The following is a 20,648-nucleotide window of genomic DNA, read 5'->3' on the forward strand; positions in this document are numbered from 1 at the left end:
GGGGAACCTGGTATCAGAAGGGACAAAAGATGCAAATGGCGGATTGGCCCTTTCATATTCACTTCTAAAGATAATAGAAATCATACATATTTTCCTCTTTAGCCATACAAGAATTTTAAATTAAGTCTGGAATATGCTGGTAGAATAACAAAAGTTGAATTTCCACTCCCCCACTTTTTAAATTCATATTCGCTATGACCCTTTGTGGGATTTTCTCTGCTTGCCAATTCTTTCCTTTTACTCTATGTAATTTCATTTGGTCTCTAAAGTATATCAAACTTGTTATAAGAATTGCTGAAAAGTGTTCTTGTTTTTAAAGGATCCTCTTTAAATTTGCTTAAGTCATTTTGAAATCTGTTCCTCTCTCCCAAACTTGTAGCAATCCTCTCCAGCTTGGTACCATGTGTAAATTTAATGAGCATTCACTCACTTTCATCATCCAGGTCACTGGGTCATTGATTCTTATTTCCCTTTGGGCTTTTAGAGTAAAGAGACTCTCTCAATGCATCTCTTCCAGTTTTCTTATCTATGGACAGTATTTTCCTGTTTGCATTTCACTTTTACGATAAAAGCATCCTCATTTTCAACCTACTATTAAAATGGAAAATTTGTTATTTCCCAGGATGTAACTCTTGCTCTCTCACTCTCTTTTTTTAAAGACTAGTTCGCATTTTTTTCTCTTCCCATTCTAAAAATATATATGTAATTTTAGGAGTTTTTTTTTTTTCTTTTAATACAGGCCTTGAGACGGTCCATATTGAACATCACTCACAATTTCTTCAAAAGCATTCAGTTCTTAAATTCAAATCCACAGAAATTAGGATCTGGTTTGTTGGTTCCTAACCTGTACTTCTTTATAATCTTCTCTACCCCTATAATACAGTTCTATATAAAAAGTTGTTTAAAGTGTAATAAAATTACTATGCAGGAAAAATTACAAAAAACAGAAGTGGGAATAATTAGAATAATTATTAAGGGAATAATGACAAGAGATGATAAGCAAGCAAAGCACTGATGCAATGAGAGGTTGACTGTTGGCAGAGGTTGATGTAGCCTACTAACAGGGATCTTCAGGGAAGAGAGCACAGAAGAGCAGTGGCAAGAAGTGACAATCAAAACAAAAAAAACGGGCTACATGCTACAACTCTAGTTGCTACAGTCTTTTCTGAAATGTCCAGATCTATCATATTACTTCCATCTCTACCACACCTACAGGAATATTCTTTCTAGAATACAAATTTATTTATACAATGTTATTCCTTTGCTTGAAACTCTTCATTGGTTCCTCTTCATCTGCTGGATGAAGTTCAGACTTCTTAGTATTGCATAACAGGTCCTCCAAGTTCTTACCAGATTATCTCCCCAGCCTGTCTACTACCCCAAATCCTCACTATGGTATGGCCATGTTGAACTCCTTGATGTTGCACTTAGTCACCATTGTGTTCCTTTCCTGAGCCAATTCTACAGAATAGTCCTTTTTTGCCATTTTGTCACTCCCCTAACCCTTACCCTCATGACTCTGTGTATCTTATACATATTTCTATCGTAACTCCTAAGATTCTGAGGTTGGTTGGCATCCATTACTTTTATCTAGCCATCATATTCTCTGGGAAACCCTACTTCAAGTGATCCCATTGGATCTACCAATTGTATGACCTATCTTTCCCACCAGAGGATGAGCTTATGACCCATGCTAGCTATTCAGAATGTCCATAGGGACTGTCCATCCCAGGGACATAGGGATTGGCCAATGGCGCTCTATTACTTAATCAGAACAAATCATAGCTTTGGGGAGAAATGGGTTCTGTAGTGAGGGAGGCAGTTTACTCTTTCCCCAAGCTCATTAGGATCACAAGCTTGAGCACTCTATCAGCCTAAACTTCTTTTTAGGCCACCTATCTAAGAATCATCTAGAAATTAAGTCAGAGACAAAGAGCCAAGAAATCAATGGAAGGTAGATTTCTGATGACATTGTTAAAATGCGTGGATTCAACCATTCCTAAACATAACAACACCTCAGACTTACCAGCTATTCAGTCAACAAATTATTTTTTAATGTTTCAGATGGTTTGAGTTAAGTTTCTACATTTAAAATGGAAACACTGCTGTTACTACTCAAATGCTACTGCACTGACTTATTTATATGCTATTCCTCCTTTGTGTCTTATTACTGTTATATCCCAAGCACTCAGCACACAGTGCCTGGAACATAAGTTGAGGCTTACAAATGATTTTGGAATGAATGCTCCAGCCAAGTTCATTGATCAAATATGACAGTGTTTAAGAACACTGGCTCTGGAACCTGATTTCCTGGGAAACATATCCTTGGATTGACCATGATTCAATATCTTCATCTTTAAAATGAGGATAATGAAATAACAACCCCTAAAGGGGATTATGAGAATTAAGTGAGTTAATGAATGTATAGAGTTTAACACAGTGCCTAGCACAGAGTAAGCATTCAATAAACGTTAGCAGTTGATATTATGGCTGTACAATTATCTATATTACCTGTCATACACATCCCAGAATGACACAGTTTATCCATTCCATCCAGAGTTAAATTGGTTATTGTATATTACCCACATACTAATTGCTGACAGAAAGAGTCTGAGAGAAGCCCAGTTGGAGAAGTAGTCTAGAAATCTAAATATACATCAAGGCCTGGTATAGAGATTATCAAACTGAAGCCCCTGAGATTATAGCCAAATTGTTCTGAGCTTTGTTTTTCCACATTGTCACTGAAGATTATTTTTCAGACATGCCAGCAGGTACCTGGGCCACTGTTTTTCACCACATTTTTAGAAGTTTGATTTGACACCATGTAGGTGAATCCAAACAATGAGGGCTCATCAAGAAAGCATGATGAACAAGTAGACAGAAATCAATAAGGATACAGAAGACTTGAACAATTCTATCAACCAACTTGACCTAATTGGCATTTATAAAACACTCCAGCCAACAGTGGAATACACATTCTTTTGACGTGCATACAGTACACTATCAACAGAGACCAAATTCTGGGCCATGAAATAAGCCTCAGTAACTCTAAGAAGATTCAAGTCATACAGAATATACTTCCCTGATCACAATAAAACTAAATAAGAAACGAATAACAGAAAATTTTCTGGAAAATCTTCTAATATTTGTAAAATAAATAACATACTTTTTATAACCCATGGATAAATTAATAAATCAAATGGGAAAATAGTATCTTAAGGTGAATGAAAATGAAACTTCTATATCTCAAAATCTAGAGCTTGCCCTAAGCAGTACACTTAGGAGGAAATTGATAGAATAAACACCTGAATTAGAACAGATGAAAGGTCTCCAATTAATGACCTCAGTTTGCACCTTAAGAAACTAGAAAAAAGAACAATTTAAATCCAAAGCATATAAAGGAAGGAAATAATGAGAGGAAATCTATGAAATAGAAAGTAAGAGCAGAAATCAATTAAACCAAAAGCTGATTTTTTGAGAATAAAATGTAAAAGCTTCTAGCTAGACTAATCAGGAGAAAAGGGATAGACGAAAATTAACAATATCTGGAATAAAAGAGGGGACATTATTAGAGATTATATGATTACTAACAGGATAATAAAAGAATATAACATGTACAATGAACCAAATCCCTGATAAGATATAAACTACGAAAGCTCACGCAAGAAGACATAAATAACCTGAATAACTCACTATACATTAATGAACTTAAATTATTAAATATCTTCCCATGAAGGAAATTCTAGGCCCAGGTTGCTGTAGTGGCAAATTCCATCAAATATTTAACAAAGAAAGAATATAAATTCTACATAAATTATCCTATAAAGTGGAAAAGGAGGTAATAGTTTCCATTCTGCGAGGCTAGCATTATAGTGAGAACAAAGCCAAAGACATTACAAAAACTATAGACCAATACTCCTCATGAACATAGACACAAAATTTCTAAACATTTCTTTAGCAAGCTTAAGCCAACAATGTATACAAAAATACATAAAAATGGATAAAGAAGATGTGACACATATATACAACGGAAGATTACTCAGCCATAAAACGAAATGAAATTCAGTTATTTGTAGTGAGGTGGATGGACCTAGAGACTGTCATACAGAGTGAAGTAAGTCAGAAAGAGAAAAACAACTACCGTATGCTAACACATGTATATGGAATCTAAAAAAAAAACAAGTGGTTCTGAAGAACCTAGGGGCAGGACAGGAATAAAGATGCAGATGTAGAGAATGGACTTGAGGACATGGGGAGGGGGAAGGGTAAGCTGGGATGAAGTGAGAGAATGGCATTGACATATATACACTACCAAATGTAAAACTGACAGCTAATGGAAGCAGCCGCATAGCACAGGGAGATCAGCTCCGTGCTTTGTGCACCAGAGGGGTGGGATAGGGAGGGTGGAGAGAGACACAAGAGAGAGGAGATATGGGGATATATGTATATGTATAGCTGATTCACTTTGTTATATAGCAGAAACTAACACACCATTGTAAAGCAAATATACTCCAATAAAGATGTTAAAAAAATAAATAAATAAAATAAAATTCAGTGCCAAGAAACAACATTATGACCAAATGGTATTTGTCCCAGGGATGTAAAGAAAGCCTAAAATTGAAAAATCTATCAATATAATTCACCATATTAACAAACTAAAATAACAAAAACAAAAATATGATCATCTTGATAGATGGGGAAAAGTATTTGATAAAATCAGTATCCATTTTGGATTAATACCCTCACCAATGCAGAAGTAGAATGTAACATATTCAACCTGATAAAGAGTATTTATAAAAATGTAAAGGCAATTTCATATCTAATGGTGAAAAACTGAATGTATTGCTCCTAAAATCCAGAACAAAACAAGGATGTCTGCTCTCACTTCTATTGAACATTGCACAAGATAAGTATACAAAAATAAATTGTATTTCTATATAGAACAACAAAAAGTCAAAAATGGGAATTAGAATACCATGTAAAATAGCCTAAAAATGTGAAATACTTAGAGATAAATCTGAAAATAGATATGAAAGATTTATTCATTGAAAAGTACACTGCTGAGAGAAAATGAAGAGGCCCTAAATTAATGGAACAGTACACAGTATTCATGGGTCACTCAGTATTGCTAAGGTGTCAATGCTCCCAAATCATTTTACAAATGGAATGCAATCTGTGCAATTACAACAGAATTTTATAGAAAGTGAAAAACTCATTCTAAAATTCATATAGAAATTCAAGAGATCAAGATTAACCAAAAGAACTTTAAAAAAAAGAACAAAGTTGGAGAACTAACAACTTTATTTCACAGCTTATTAAAAGCTACAGCAATCACGATTGTATGGTATTGGTGCCAAGATAAATAAATATATCAATAGAATAAAATAAACAGTCCAGAAATAGACCCACCACACATAGTTCACTGATTTCAACAAATGTGCAAAGGCAATTCAACAGGGTAAATAACAGACATTTCAAGAAATGGTTCTTGAAAAATTGGATATCCATGTGCAAAAAAAAGAAAAACGTTCAATTCAAACTTCACACCATATACAAAAATTAACTCAAAATCGAATATAGATCTAAATATAAACCTAAAACTATAAAACTTTTGGAAGAAATAACAAAGGAATAATCTTCATGGCCTTGAATTAACCAAAGATTTCTTAACTCTGACACCAATAGAACTATCAATTTTAAAAAATATGATAAAACATACTTAATCAAAATTAAAATAGTTTGCTTTTAGAAAGATACTGCTATGAAAATAAAGAGTAGGTCACAAATTGGGAAAAACATTATTTGCATATCATATATATGATAACCTGCATTCAAAGTATATAAAGAATCCTCAAAACTCAATAATAAGAAAACAACCCAATCTAAAAAAAAATGAGCAAAGGATTTGAATTGATCCTTCACCAAGGAAGATATATAAGGGAGAATATGCAAATGAAAGAATGGTCAATATCATTAGTTATTAGGGGAATGTAGATTATAATCACAATGAGATACCATTACAGTATCTAAAATTAAACAAATTGATTATACCTAGCTTGTGTTGGTGAAGATGTGGAAAAAGTAGAACTCTGGGACACTTTCAATGAGAATGTACCAAAGTACGATGGTTCAACTACTTCGGAAAACAGTTCAGCAGTGTCATAAAACATTAAACATATCTACCATCATCTAGACATTCCAGTTCTAGGTATTTACCCAAGAGAAATAAAGGCAGATACACATACAAAGACCTGTACAAAAGTATTCACAGTAGCTTTATTTGTAACAGCCAAAAACTGGAAAAAAACAAATGTCCAGGTGAAAGAACAAATTATATTATACCCATATATTCTACAACATGAATTGTACCTCAAAATCATGATGTTGAGTGAAAGAAGGCAGACAAAAAAGAGTGCATACTGTATAATTCCATTTACATAAAACTCTAGAAAATGAAAATTAATCTACAGTGAAAAGTTGATCAGTGGGGGAGTGAGGAGGGATGGGAGGATGTATTACAAAGAGGCATCAGGAAACTTTTGATGAATATGTTCATTAACTTGATTGTGGTGATGTTTTCACTGGGATACATATGTCAGAACATATTAAATTGTACCTTTTAAGCATGTACAGTTTAATGTATTTTAATTATTCCTCAATATAGTTGTTAAAAAGAAAATTTTCTCTTGATAAGTCTTCATTAAAAATGTGTAGATCCTATCATCAATTGAAAACACAGTAAGGACAGTATTTCCAGTGGTACTTAAGCATAATGATACATGGCTAGAATGAAGACAAGCCCACAGCTAACATCATACTCAATGGTGAAAAGCTAAGCCTTTCCTCTAAGATCAGGAATAAGACAAGGATGCCCACTCTTGCCATTTCTATTCAACATGGTACTGAAAGTCCTAGTCACAGCAACTAAGCAAGCAAAAAGTAAATAAATAAAAGACCTTCAATCAGAAAGGAAGAAGTAGAATTATCTCTGTTTATAGATGACATGGTCTTATATATAGAAAACCCTAAAGACTTCACCGAAAAACTGTTACAACTAATAAGTTAATTCAGTGAAGTTGCAGGATGCAAAATTAACACACAGAAATCATTTGTCTTTCTATACACTGACAATGAACTATCTGAAAGAGAAATTAAGAAAGCAATCCCATTTACAATAGCATCAAAAGCAATAAAATACTTATAAATAAATTTAACCAAGTAGGTGAAAGACATACACTGAAAACTATGAAACACTGGTGAGACTGAGGAAGATATAAATAAATGGAAAGATATCCCATGATCTTGGATTGGAAAAATTAATGCTGTGAAAATCTCCGTACTACTGAAAAATGATCTAGAGAGTCCATGTAATCCCTATCAAAAGTCCAATAGCATTTTTCACAGAAATAGATAAAAATTATCCTAAAATTTGTATGGAGCCACAAAAGACCCCAAATAGACAAAGTAATCCTGAGAAAAAAAGAACAAAACTGGAGGCATCACAATTCCTGATTTCAAGCTATACTACAAAGCTACAGTAATCAAAACATTATGGTATGGGCAACGGTACATGGAACCAGTGGAACAGAACAGAGATTCCATATAAAAATCAACACATATGTGGTCAACTGATTTTTGACAAGAGCACCAGGAACACACAATGGAGAAAGGTTAGTCTCTTCAATAAACAGTATTGGTAAAACTGGATATCCACATGCAAAAGAATGAAACCAGATTCCTATCTTACACCACTCACAAAAATGAACTTGAAATGGACCAAAGACTTAAATGTAAGATGTGAAACCATAAAACTCCTAGAAGAAAATATAGGGGAAAAGATCCTTGACATTGGTCTTAGAAATGATTTATTGGATAAGAGACCAAAAGCACAGGCAACAAAAGTTAAAATAAACAAATTGGACTACATCAAACTAAAGAGCTTTGGCACAGCAAAGCAAACAATCAATAAATTGAAAAGGCAACCTGAAGAATGAGAGAAAGCATTAGCAAACATATAGCTGATAAGGGGTTAATATCCAAAATATATAAAGAACTCATACAACTCAATTGCAAAATAATAATAATCCAATTAAAAAATAGGCAAAGGACCTGAATAGACATTTTTCCAAAGAAGACATACAAATAGCCAATAGCTATATGAAAAGATGCTCTACATCACTAATCATCAGGGAAATGCAAATCAAAACCACAGTGAGATATATCACTTCATACTTGTTGTGATGGCTATTATCAAAAAGGCAAGAGATAACAAATGTTGGTGAGGATGTGAAGAAAAGAGAACCCTTACACAGTGTCGGTAGGAATGTAAATTGGTACAGCCGTTACAGAAAATAATATGGAGGTTCCTCAAGACATTAAAAATAGAGCTACCAAATGATCTCGCAATCCCACTCCTAAATATCCAAAGGAATTTAAACCATTATCTAAAGGAGATATCTGCACACCCATGTTCCTTTCAGCATTTCTTCACAATAACCAAGATATAAAAACAATCTAAATGCCTTTCAACAGATGAATGGATTAAGAAAATATGATATATATAATTGAATATTATTCAGCCATAAAAGGAAGGAAGTCCTACCATTTGTGACAACATGGATTAACCTGGAGGTCATTATGCTGAGTAAAATAAGCCAGAGAAAGATAAATACTGTATGGTATCACTTATATGCAAAATCTAAAAAAAAAAAAAAAAAAAGCCAATTTCATAGAAACAGAGAGAGTAGTGATTACCAAGGGCTAGGGGAAGGGGGAAATGGGGTGATACAGGTCAAAGGGCACAAATTTTCACTTATAAGAAGAATAAATTCTAATGTATAGCATGGTGACTACAGTTAATAATACAGTACTGTACACTTCAAAGTTGCAGAGAGTAGATCTCAGGCATTCGCACTCCCCACCCCCAAAAAGAGTTAACTAGGTGAGGTGACAGATGTGTTAACTATCTTGATCTTGGTAATCATTCTACAATGTATATGTGTATCAAATCATCACATTGTACACTTTCAATATATACAATTATATTTGTCAGTTATTCCTCAAAAAATTAATAAATAAAGATACATGGCTAGAGACAAATAAGCCAGTGTCCTTTATGATGATGGTCCTGAGCATCATGGCACAGTTTGCTCATGTATCACATTTGTAAATTGGTAAGCCTTTGCACGAAAATGTAGAGAGGGTGAAATAATAATCATTGTAACTTCCTTCTTTCCTACTGGTTTAATTCTTAACCTTCTTGAATGAATTAAAAATTACTCAAATATATGAAATTTGGAATAAATGTTAACTTACGTGTAAAAGCACATCTATAACATATTTAATCAAAGTAATATTTTCCTGATATTATTCACGCAGAAATAATACTGGTATTTACAAACAGTCTTTTAGAATTGGTGGTTAGGTGGGAAATAACCACAGACATGTCTCCAAGTGCATCTCAAGCTAACGTAATAAATTATTTTCTGCATTATATTTTAAGAATCAATACAGTTGAATGAACCAAATGTGCATCCAGCAAAATCTAGCCAAAAAATATCATATATAAAAGTGAATGTGTACTTTAAATATTTATTTAACATTTAACATAAATATATTAACACTACATACTTTAAATATGGTACTACACTTCCACTTACCTTTATAAAACATCGAAAATATCCTTTCTGAGCCAATGCAATGATCAGTGACTTGAAAAGATATTTTCTAACACAATTTGCAACTTTATATATTACAGCATACAATGTTAACTAATAGCATACAGTATTAACTAATAACCATTGAGATAGTCATTTCCTGAGTGCAAAACCAAACATCCAAATTACTGCACCAAAAAATTCTGATGAATCATTATTTGATTTCTAGTTATAAAGAGGAATATCTTTAAGATTTCATTTATTATGCTTGTTATCCAGGAAACATGCTTAATTCCCCAAATCTCCCTTAAATAATGTTTATAAAATACATATGTCAGGTCACTGTCTATACCCATTTGCAGCAGCCAATCAAAATAAGTATTTAAGGGGCATCGGTGGGAAATAATTTGTCACTATATAGGTCAGCTCTCTTATTAATAATAATAAAAACTGACATAACACCATTTGTACAGCAATTTCATATCAAGACTCCAAAGATTTATTCATTAATACTGCCAATATTTCTAGGCATTATTTGGCAAACATTCATCTCCATCTTACTGATTTATAAAGCAAAGCCCTAACTCATAAAATGACATGAACCTAGTGACTCTATGTTTTCTAACTCACAGCCCATTTCTATTTGCCAGGGAGAAGAGAAAGATATAATACATCTAGCATGAAATAGTTTGGCTACCCCAGGATAGTGAAATATCCAATTGGTACTTGGGTCTTATCTATTCCCACCTTTTTATATGCGATCCAGTCAAACACCCTGTCAATATCTGTTGCCCGTAGCACTTCCTGTGATACTGGATGGGAACTGGCCAAGCCGTCAAGCAGCATCACTTCATGTAGAACATCTGTCAGAAACCTCTGTTTTTCCTGCAATATAGTAGATGGAACAACATCATAGGTGATTCCTGGTTATGACGGAATATGTGTGACAATATGAACAGAATGTGTGTTACTTAATTGATGATGCTCATCAACCTACATGGTGAGACTTAACTCTAAAGAGAAACCGGTAAATAAAATGCCCCTTAAGTCACTCTAAAATAACAGTGAGCACAACATGAAACAAAATCAATGGGCTACAATGGGCCCTAAATAGAAACAATGGACTCTATGTTTTAGCAGTGGTTAAAACAAATTTGGAGCGTGGGCACATAAAAACTGACTAAGCTTGTTTACGTGTTCTGTAGGGTCAAAACTAAAATTCCAGTCCCAAATAACCTTTTCATAGTTAATCCAATATAAGAATAATAACTAAATTTCAGAGTTCCATTGCTATTTCTTATTTCTAGTCCATTTAAACAACACATTCCCTCTCTTTCTGTTCCTCCCTTTCTTTCCCTCTCTTTCTCACTTACCTCTCTCTAATACACATACACACACACACACACACACACACACACACACACACACACTTATTTTCTAAAAGAATTTCAGGAGACCACCACAAATAATAAAAGGCATTACTGACATCAAACTATAATATCTGTGTATGTGGATGTGATACGTGAATTCAGAAAGTGGAGAGCAATAGGTATCAACAATCCATTTTGTGAAAGAAAACAAAATCGTGAGACTTCTGTGCATTGTTGAGACATTAGTATTTGCTCTAATAAAAGCTGATTTGTAATGTTAGTAAGAAACTGTAAAGAAAAAAGTACTTCTCTGTTGTTTTCGCTTTAAGAAGCCTGCTTTAAAGAAACAGCTTAGGTTCTGTTAACAAAAAAGCTGGCAGCTATTAGTCCTCCTAGTCTCCTGCCTTCACTGAGGGAGAAGGAGAGGAAAAAGAAGTTGCAAGAGGTAACAAGGGCTAAATAGCCCTTAGATAGTTGGCACCTGAGAGGTATCAATACAGAGATAAGACTGCAACACTTTAATTGCTCTAGCTAATTCTGAACTCATTCCTGGAGCCTCCAAATTTTGGGCCAGCAGATAAACTGCACTTTATTTCTGAGTGAGTTATAATTTCAAGCTGACAGTACACCAATCCTGGATTTTAAAAACTGGAAAGAAAATAAATATACTAAGAAAAGAATACTTAACTAGGCACATATATTTGTGTTAATTTAAATCTGGCTTTAAAGAAACATTTTTGTTCATCATCCCTTGCTCAATAATGTAGTATGTTTAATCAATAATTTAACTGGCCATCCAACTATATACTGTAAGGTTTATTTTCTACTAGCTTATTTTTATAGTCTGTGGACTATATATCTAATTTCTTTAGTCCTCTTTTTTCGGTCTACGAATTTCACGTCAATGCTCCATCAAAAAGGACTTTGTTGCAGTGACTGAACCAAAAGTCACTCCAAGTCCCAGAAGGATGCTCCAGACCGTAAGAGACCACAATAAAAAGTACAAACTTACAATGAATTAAGTGGCAAATACTACACAAAATGATACTGTATTTCTTCTTAAATCAAGTTCCTAATTCAAGATGAATTAAGAAAATTAAGAAGACTGAAATTGGACCCTGTAATATACAATTTTTTTAATTAAAAAACTTGGTATTGGGACGAGGGGAAGATGGCGGAAGAGTAAGACGCGGAGATCACCTTCCTCCCCACAGATACACCAGAAAAACATCTACACGGGGTACTACTCCTACAGAACACCCACTGAACGCTGGCAGAAGACCTCAGACCTCCCAAAAGGCAAGAAACTCCCCACGTACCTGGGTAGGGCAAAAGAAAAAAGAAAAAACAGAGACAAAAGAATAGGGACGGGACACGCACCAGTGGGAGAGAGCTGTGAAGGAGGAAGGGTTTCCACACACTAGGAAGCCCCTTCGCGGGCGGAGGCTGCGGGTGGCGGAGGAGGAAAGCTTCGGAGCCACAGAGGAGAGCGCAGCAACAGGGGTGCGGAGGGAAAAGCGGAGAGATTCCCGCACAGAGGATCGCTGCCGACCAGCACTCACCAGGCCAAGAGGCTTGTCTGCTCACCCGCCGGGCGGGCGGGGCTGGGAGCTGAGGCTCTGGCTTCCGTCGGAGCGCAGGGAGAGGACTGGGGTTGGCGGCGTGAACACAACCTGCAGGGGCTAGTGCGCCACGGCTGGCCGGGAGGGATTCCGGGGAAAAGTCTGGACCTGCCGAAGAGGCAAGAGACTTTTTCTTCCCTCTTTGTTTCCTGGTGCGCGAGGGGAGGGGATTAAGAGCGCTGCTTAAAGGAGCTCCAGAGACGGGCACAAGCCGCGGCTAAAAGCGCGGACCCGAGACGTGCACGAGACGCTAAGGCTGCTGCTGCTGTCGCCACTAAGAAGCCTGTGTGCGAGCACAGGTCACTATCCACACCACCCTTCCGGGGATCCTGTGCAGCCCTCCACTGCCAGGGTCCTGGGATCCAGGGACAACTTCCCCGGGAGAACGCACGGCGCGCCCCAGGCTGGTGCAAAGTCCCGCCGGCTTCTGCCGCCGCAGGCTCACCCCACATCTGCACCCCTGCCCCCCACCCCACGGCCTGAGTGAGCCAGAGCCCCCGAAGCAGCTGCTCCTTTAACCCCGTCCTGTCCGAGCGAGGAACAGACGCCCTCCGGCGACCTACACGCACAGGCAGGGCCAAATCCAAAGCTGAGCCCCGGGAGCCGTGAGAACAAACAACAGAAAGGGAAATCTCTCCCAGCAGCCTCAGGAGCAGCCGATTAAAGCTCCACAATCAACTTGATGTACCCTGCATCTGTGGAATACCTGAATAGACAACCAATCATCCCAAATTGAGGAGGTGGACTTTGACAGCAAGATTTATGATTTTTTTCCCCTTTTCCCCTTTTTGTGTGTATGTGTATGCTTCTGTGTGAGATTTTGTCTGTATAGCTTTGCTTCCACCATTTGTCCTAGGGTTCTATACGTCTGGGTTTTTTTTTCTTTTTTAATATTTTTCTTAATAATTATTTTTTTATTTTAAAAACTTTATTATATTTTCTTACTTTATTTTACTTTATCTTCTTTCTTTTTTTCTTCCTTCCCTCCTTCCTTCCTTCCTTCCTCCCTCCCTCCCTCCTTTATTTCTTTCTTTCTTTTTTCTTTCTTTCTTTTTTTCTACTTTTTCTCCCTTTTATTCTGAGCTGTGTGGATGAAAGGCTCTTGGTGCTGCAGCTAGGAGTCAGTGCTATGCCTCTGAGGTGGGAGAGCCAACTTCAGGACACTGGTCCACAAGAGACCTCCCAGTTCCACATAATATCAAATGGCGAAAATCTCCCAGAGATATCCATCTCAACACCAGCACCCAGTTTCACTCAACGACCAGCAAGCTACAGTGCTGGATATCCTAGCCAAACAACTAGCAAGACAGGAACACAACCCCACCCATTATCACAGAGGCTGCCTAAAATCAGAATAAGTCCACAGACACCCCAAAACACACCAACAAACATGGACCTGCCCACCAGAAAGACAAGATCCAGCCTCATCCACCAGAACACAGGCACTAGTCCCCTCCACCAGGAAGCCTACACAACCCACTGAACCAACCTTAGCCACTGGGGAGAGACACCAAAAACAACAGGAACTACGAACATGCAGTCTGCAAAAACGGGACCCCAAAAAGAGTAAGATAAACAAAATGATAAGACAGAAAAACACACAGCAGATGAAGAAGCAAGATAAAAACCGACTAGACCTAACAAATGAAGAGGGAATAGGGAGTCTACCTGAAAAAGAATTCAGAATAATGATAGTAAAGATGATCCAAAATCTTGGAAATAGAATAGACAAAATTCAAAAAACATTTAACAAGGACCTAGAAGAACTAAAGATGAAACAAACAACGATGAACAACACAATAAATGAAATTAAAAATACTCTACATGGGATCAATAGCAGAATAACTGAGGCAGAAGAACGGATAAGTGACCTGGAAGATAAAATAGTGGAAATAACTACTGCAGAGCAGAATAAAGAAAAAAAAAAATGAAAAGAACTGAGGACAGTCACAGAGACCTCTGGGACAACATTAAACGCACCAACATTCGAATTATAGGGGTTCCAGAAGAAGAAGAGAAAAAGAAAGGGACTGAGAAAATATTTGAAGAGATTATAGTTGAAAACTTCCCTAATATGGGAAAGGAAATAGTTAATCAAGTCCAGGAAGCACAGAGAGTCCCATACAGGATAAATCCAAGGAGAAATATGCCAAGACACATATTAATCAAACTGTCAAAAAGTAAATACAAAGAAAACATATTAAAAGCAGCAAGGGAAAAGCAACAAATAACACATAAGGGAATCCCCATAAGGTTAACAGCTGATCTCTCAGCAGAAACTCTGCAAGCCAGAGGGACTGGCAGGACATATTTAAAGTGATGAAGGAGAAAAACCTGCAACCAAGATTACTCTACCCAGCAAGGATCTCATTCAGATTTGATGGAGAAATTAAAACCTTTACAGACAAGCAAAAGCTGAGAGAGTTCAGCACCACCAAACCATCTTTACAACAACTGCTAAAGGAACTTCTCTACACAGGAAACACAAGAGAAGGAAAAGACCTACAATAACGAACCCAAAACAACTAAGAAAATGGGAATAGGAACATACATATCGATAATTACCTTAAATGTAAATGGACTAAATGCTCCTACCAAAAGACACGGATTGGCTGAATGGATACAAAAACAAGACCCATATATTTGCTATCTACAGGAGACCCACTTCAGACCTAGAGACACATACAGACTGAAAGTAAGGGGATGGAAAAAGATATTTCATGCAAATGGAAACCAAAAGAAAGCTGGAGTAGCAATTCTCATAACAGACAAAATGGACTTTAAAATAAAGAATATTAGAAGAGACAAAGAAGGACACTACATAATGATAAAGGAATCGATCCAAGAAGAAGATATAACAATTGTAAATATTTATGCACCCAACATAAGAGCACCTCAATACATAACGCAAATACTAACAGCCATAAAAGGGGAAATTGACAGTAACACATTCATAGTAGGGGACTTTAACACCCCAGTTTCACCAATGGACAGATCATCCAAAATGAAAATAAAGAAGCAAACACAAGCTTTAAATGACACATTAAACAAGATGGACTTAATTGATATTTATAGGACATTGCATCCAAAAACAAAAGAATACACATTTTTCTCAAGTGCTCACGGAACATTCTCCAGGATAGATCATATCTTGCGTCACAAATCAAGCCTTGGTAAATTTAAGAAAATTGAAATTGTATCAAGTATCTTTTCCGACCACAACACTATGAGACTCGATATCAATTACAGGACAAGATCTGTAAAAAATACAAACACATGGAGGCTAAACAATACACTACTTAATAACGAAGTGATCACTGAAGAAATCTAAGAGGAAATCAAAAAATACTCAGAAACAAATGACAATGGAGACACAACAACCCAAAATCTATGGGATGCAGCAAAAGCAGTTTTAAGAGGGAAGTTTATAACAATACAATCCTACCTTAAGAAACAGGAAACATCTAGAATAAACAACCTAACCTTGCACCTAAAGCAATTAGAGAAAGAAGAACAAAAAAACCCCAAAGATAGCAGAAGGAAAGAAATCATAAAGATCAGATCAGAAATAAATGAAAAAGAAATGAAGGAAATGATAGCAAAGATCAATAAAACTAAAAGCTGGTTCTTTGAGAAGATAAACAAAATTGATAAACCATTAGCCAGACTCATCAAGAAAAAAAAGGAGAAGACTCAAATCAATAGAATTAGAAATGAAAAAGGAGAAGTAACCACTGACACTGCAGAAATACAAAAGATCATGAGAGATTACTACAAGCAACTCTTTGCCAATAAAATGGACAACCTGGAAGAAATGGACAAATTCTTAGAAATGCACAACCTGCGAAGACTGATTCAGGAAGAAATAGAAAATATGAACAGACCAATCACAAGCACTGAAATTGAAACTGTGATTAAAAATCTTGCAACAAAGAAAAGCCCAGGACCAGATGGCTTCACAGGCGAATTCTATCAAACACTTAGAGAAGAGCTAACACCTATCCTTCTCAAACTCTTCCAAAATATAGCAGAGGGAGGAGCACTCCCAAACTCATTCTACGAGGCCACCATCATCTTGATACCAAAACCAGAAAAGGATGTCACAAAAAAAGAAAAGTACAGGCCAATATCACTGATGAACATAGATGCAAAAATCCTCAGCAAAATACTAGCAAACAGAATCCAACAGCACATTAAAAGGATCATACACCATGATCAAGTGGGGTTTATTCCAGGAATACAAGGATTCTTCAATATACGCAAATCAATCAATGTGATACACCATATTAACAAACTGAAGGAGAAAAACCATATGATCATCTCAATAGATGCAGAGACAGCTATAGACAAAATTCAACACCCATTTATGATAAAAACCCTCCAGAAAGTAGGCATAGAGGGAACTTTCCTCAACATAATAAAGGCCATATATGACAGACCCACAGCCAACATCATCCTCAATGGTGAAAAACTGAAAGCATTTCCACTAAGATCAGGAACAAGACAAGGTTGCCCACTCTCACCACTCTTATTCAACATAGTTTTGGAAGTTTTAGCCACAGCAATCAGAGAAGAAGGGAAATAAAAGGAATCCATATTGGAAAAGAAGAAGTAAAGCTGTCACTGTTTGCAGTGACATGATACTATACATAGAGAACCCTAAAGATGCTACCAGAAAACTACTAGAGCTAATCAATGAATTTGGTAAAGTAGCGGGATTCAAAATTAATGCACAGAAATCTGTGGAATTCTTATACACTAATGATGAAAAATCTGAAAGTGAAATTAAGAAGACACTCCCATTTACCATTGCAACAAAAAGAATAAAATATCTAGGAATAAACCTACCTAAGGAGACAGAAGACCTGTATGCAGAAAATTATAAGACACTGATGAAAGAAATTAAAGATGATACAAATAGATGGAGAGATATACCATGTTCTTGGATTGGAAGAATCAACATTGTGAAAATGCGTCTACTACCCAAGGCAATTTACAGATTCAATGCAATCCCTATCAAAGTACCACTGGCATTTTTCACAGAACTAGAACAAAAAAATTTCACAATTTGTATAGAAACACAAACGACCCTGAATAGCCAAAGAAATCTTGAGAACGAAAAACGGAGCTGGAGGAATCAGGCTCCCTGACTTCAGACTATACTACAAAGCTACAGTAATCAAGACAGTATGGTACTGGCACAAAAACAGAAAGATAGATCAATGGAACAGGATAGAAAGCCCAGAGATAAACCCATGCACATATGGTCACCTTATCTTTGATAAAGAAGGCAGGAATATACAGTGGAGCAAGGACAGCCTCTTCAACAAGTGTTGCTGGGAAAACTGGACAGGTACATGTAAAAATATGAGATTAGATCACTCCCTAACATCATACACAAAAATAAGCTCAAAATGGATTAAAGACATAAATGTGAAGCCAGAAACTAGCAAACTCTTAGAGGAAAACATAGGCAGAACACTCTATGACATAAATCACAGCAAGATCCTTTTTGACCCACCTCCTAGAGAAATGGAAATAAAAACAAAAATAAACAAATGGGACCTAATGAAACTTCAAAGCTTTTGCACAGCAAAGGAAACCATAAACAAGACCAAAAGACAACTCTCAGAATGGGAGAAAATATTTGCAAATGAAGTAACTGACAATGGATTAATCTCCAAAATTTATAAGCAGCTCATGCAGCTCAGTAACAAAAATACAAACAACCCAATCCAAAAATGGGCAGAAGACCTAAATAGACATTTCTCCAAAGAAGATATACAGACTGCCAAGAAACACATGAAGGAATGCTCAACATCATTAATCATTAGAGAAATGCACATCAAAACTATAATGAGATATCATCTCACTCCAGTCAGAATGGCCATCATCAAAAAATCTAGAAACAATAAATGCTGGAGAGGGTGTGGAGAAAAGGGAACACTCTTGCACTGCTGGTGGGAATGTGAATTGGTACAGCCGCTATGGAGAACAGTATGGAGGTTCCTTAAAACACTACAAATAGAACTACTATATGACCCAGCAATCCCACTCCTGGGCATATACCCTGAGAAAACCATAACTCAAAAAGAGTCATGTACCAAAATGTTCATTGCAGCTCTATTTACAATAGTCTGGAGATGGAAACAACATGGGATGAATGGATAAAGAAGATGTGGAATGGAATATTACAATGGAATATTACTCAGCCATAAAAAGAAACGAAATTGAGCTATTTGTAATGAGGTGGATAGACCTAGAATCTGTCATACAGAGTGAAGTAAGTCAGAAAGAGAAAGACAAATACCGTATACTAACACATATATATGGAATTTAAGGGGAAAAAAAATGTCATGAAGAACCTAGGGGTAAGACAGGAATAAAGACACAGACCTACTAGAGAATGGACTTGAAGATATGGGGAGGGGGAAGAGTAAGCTGTGACAAAGCGAGAGAGAGGCATGGACATATATACACTACCAAACGTAAGGTAGATAGCTAGTGGGAAGCAGCCACATAGGACAGCGAGATCAGCTCGGTGCTATGTGACCGCCTGGAGGGGTGGGATAGGGAGGGTGGGAGGGCGCGAGACTCAAGAGGGAAGAGATATGGGAACATATGTATATGTATAACTGATTCACTTTGTTATAAATCAGAAACTAACACACTATTGTAAAGCAATTATACTCTAATGAAGATGTTAAAAAAAAATTTGTATTTACATTGCTCAATTTAAGTCCAATAAAAAGCGAAGACAAGATCTCAGACAAATGGCCTAGATTTAGAGAATAAGAGAAAATTGTGTGTTTCCAAAATAAAAATTTTAAGCCGGAATGCAATCTTGTTAGTCATTCAATTTTAAAATGCACATTAAAGCTATTTGATACTGGAATTAATGAGAGGAATCATGAAATCTATAATGATACTTCAACTTGACCAATGAACATTTTTATTTATAAAAACTACCAACTGAAGGTGTGATATCCATTCTGAAGGTCAAATAATATTCAACTCTTCAAATAGTGATTGCTTGCTCCATTATGTCACTCAAACATCTGATCAAAAATCAGTGTAAAATGAACTTAACACAATGATTTATTTGAATCCTAATTTTTAATATTTAGCAACAATAAATATATAGATGCATATTAAAATCTAGTAAACATATCTTGGTTTGCTAGAGATGTGATTTTTTTTAAATGGTATAAAGTCAATGGCCATGAAATTATAAAAATGAAATCTAAGGTAAATTTCAAAAATGAAACTTTCTCGTTGAAGAAAATATAAGTTATACATAATATATTACTTCATGCTTCTGGAGAAAAATAAAAACAAACCTTTGGTCAGTGGAATTTCAAAAAGAAGAGTTTAAATTTAGTAGTGTTAAGTCATTAGCAAAAGATTCCTCTTCTACTTTTTTGGAGAGGATGATATTGTCTAATTGAGAAAAAGGGCATTAAGAGAGATGAAGAGAGAGAGAAGGAAAAACAAAAAAGAAAGAAAGAAAAGCCTGGCAGAAGATACTCACAAAGCTCAGAAGAGACAATAACTTAAATTGAGGGGGAGGAAAAGAAAATTCTAACCAGAGGCAAACCCAATTGAACAAAATTACAAAGAATTTTGCAGGAGAGAAGGTGCTAATTTTTTATAAAAGACCCACATCACTATAAAAGAAGAAACAATCTTGGTTTGTCAGTCCCAGGCTAGGGCCCTCCTCCTCCTCATCAACAACAACCATAATAATTACAGCAGAAATTACTAAGTGTTGGTTAGCTGCTTATTGTTGACCTGAGACTATGAAAGTTTAAAAATAAAGTAAAAGAAATCCTGGCTCTTACGTGAGATAAAAGATCAAACAAAATAGTTAGCCACAGTGAACAAAATAATAGTTTTCTCTTACAGACTAGAAATGCTAAATAATTTTGAGGCAAAACACGGTAAAACAGAATTATTTATGGAAAGTTTAATGGAAGAGGTAGAATTTGATCTGATCCTTC

General features: G+C 36.0%; 1 protein-coding gene across 1 annotated transcript in view; it reads right to left on the minus strand.

Moving 5' to 3' along the window:
- Window positions 1–20,648, minus strand: part of TRHDE (thyrotropin releasing hormone degrading enzyme) — a 415,986-nt gene that overhangs the window by 156,256 nt on the left and 239,082 nt on the right. Inside the window, exon 6 of the mRNA XM_060164833.1 lies at window positions 10,404–10,541. Within this exon, the coding sequence (XP_060020816.1) occupies window positions 10,404–10,541 (138 nt within the window). The remainder of the gene's footprint in view (window positions 1–10,403; window positions 10,542–20,648) is intronic.

The sequence above is a fragment of the Lagenorhynchus albirostris genome, chromosome 11, assembly GCF_949774975.1.
Source record: "Lagenorhynchus albirostris chromosome 11, mLagAlb1.1, whole genome shotgun sequence".
NCBI classification, from domain to species: domain Eukaryota; kingdom Metazoa; phylum Chordata; class Mammalia; order Artiodactyla; family Delphinidae; genus Lagenorhynchus; species Lagenorhynchus albirostris.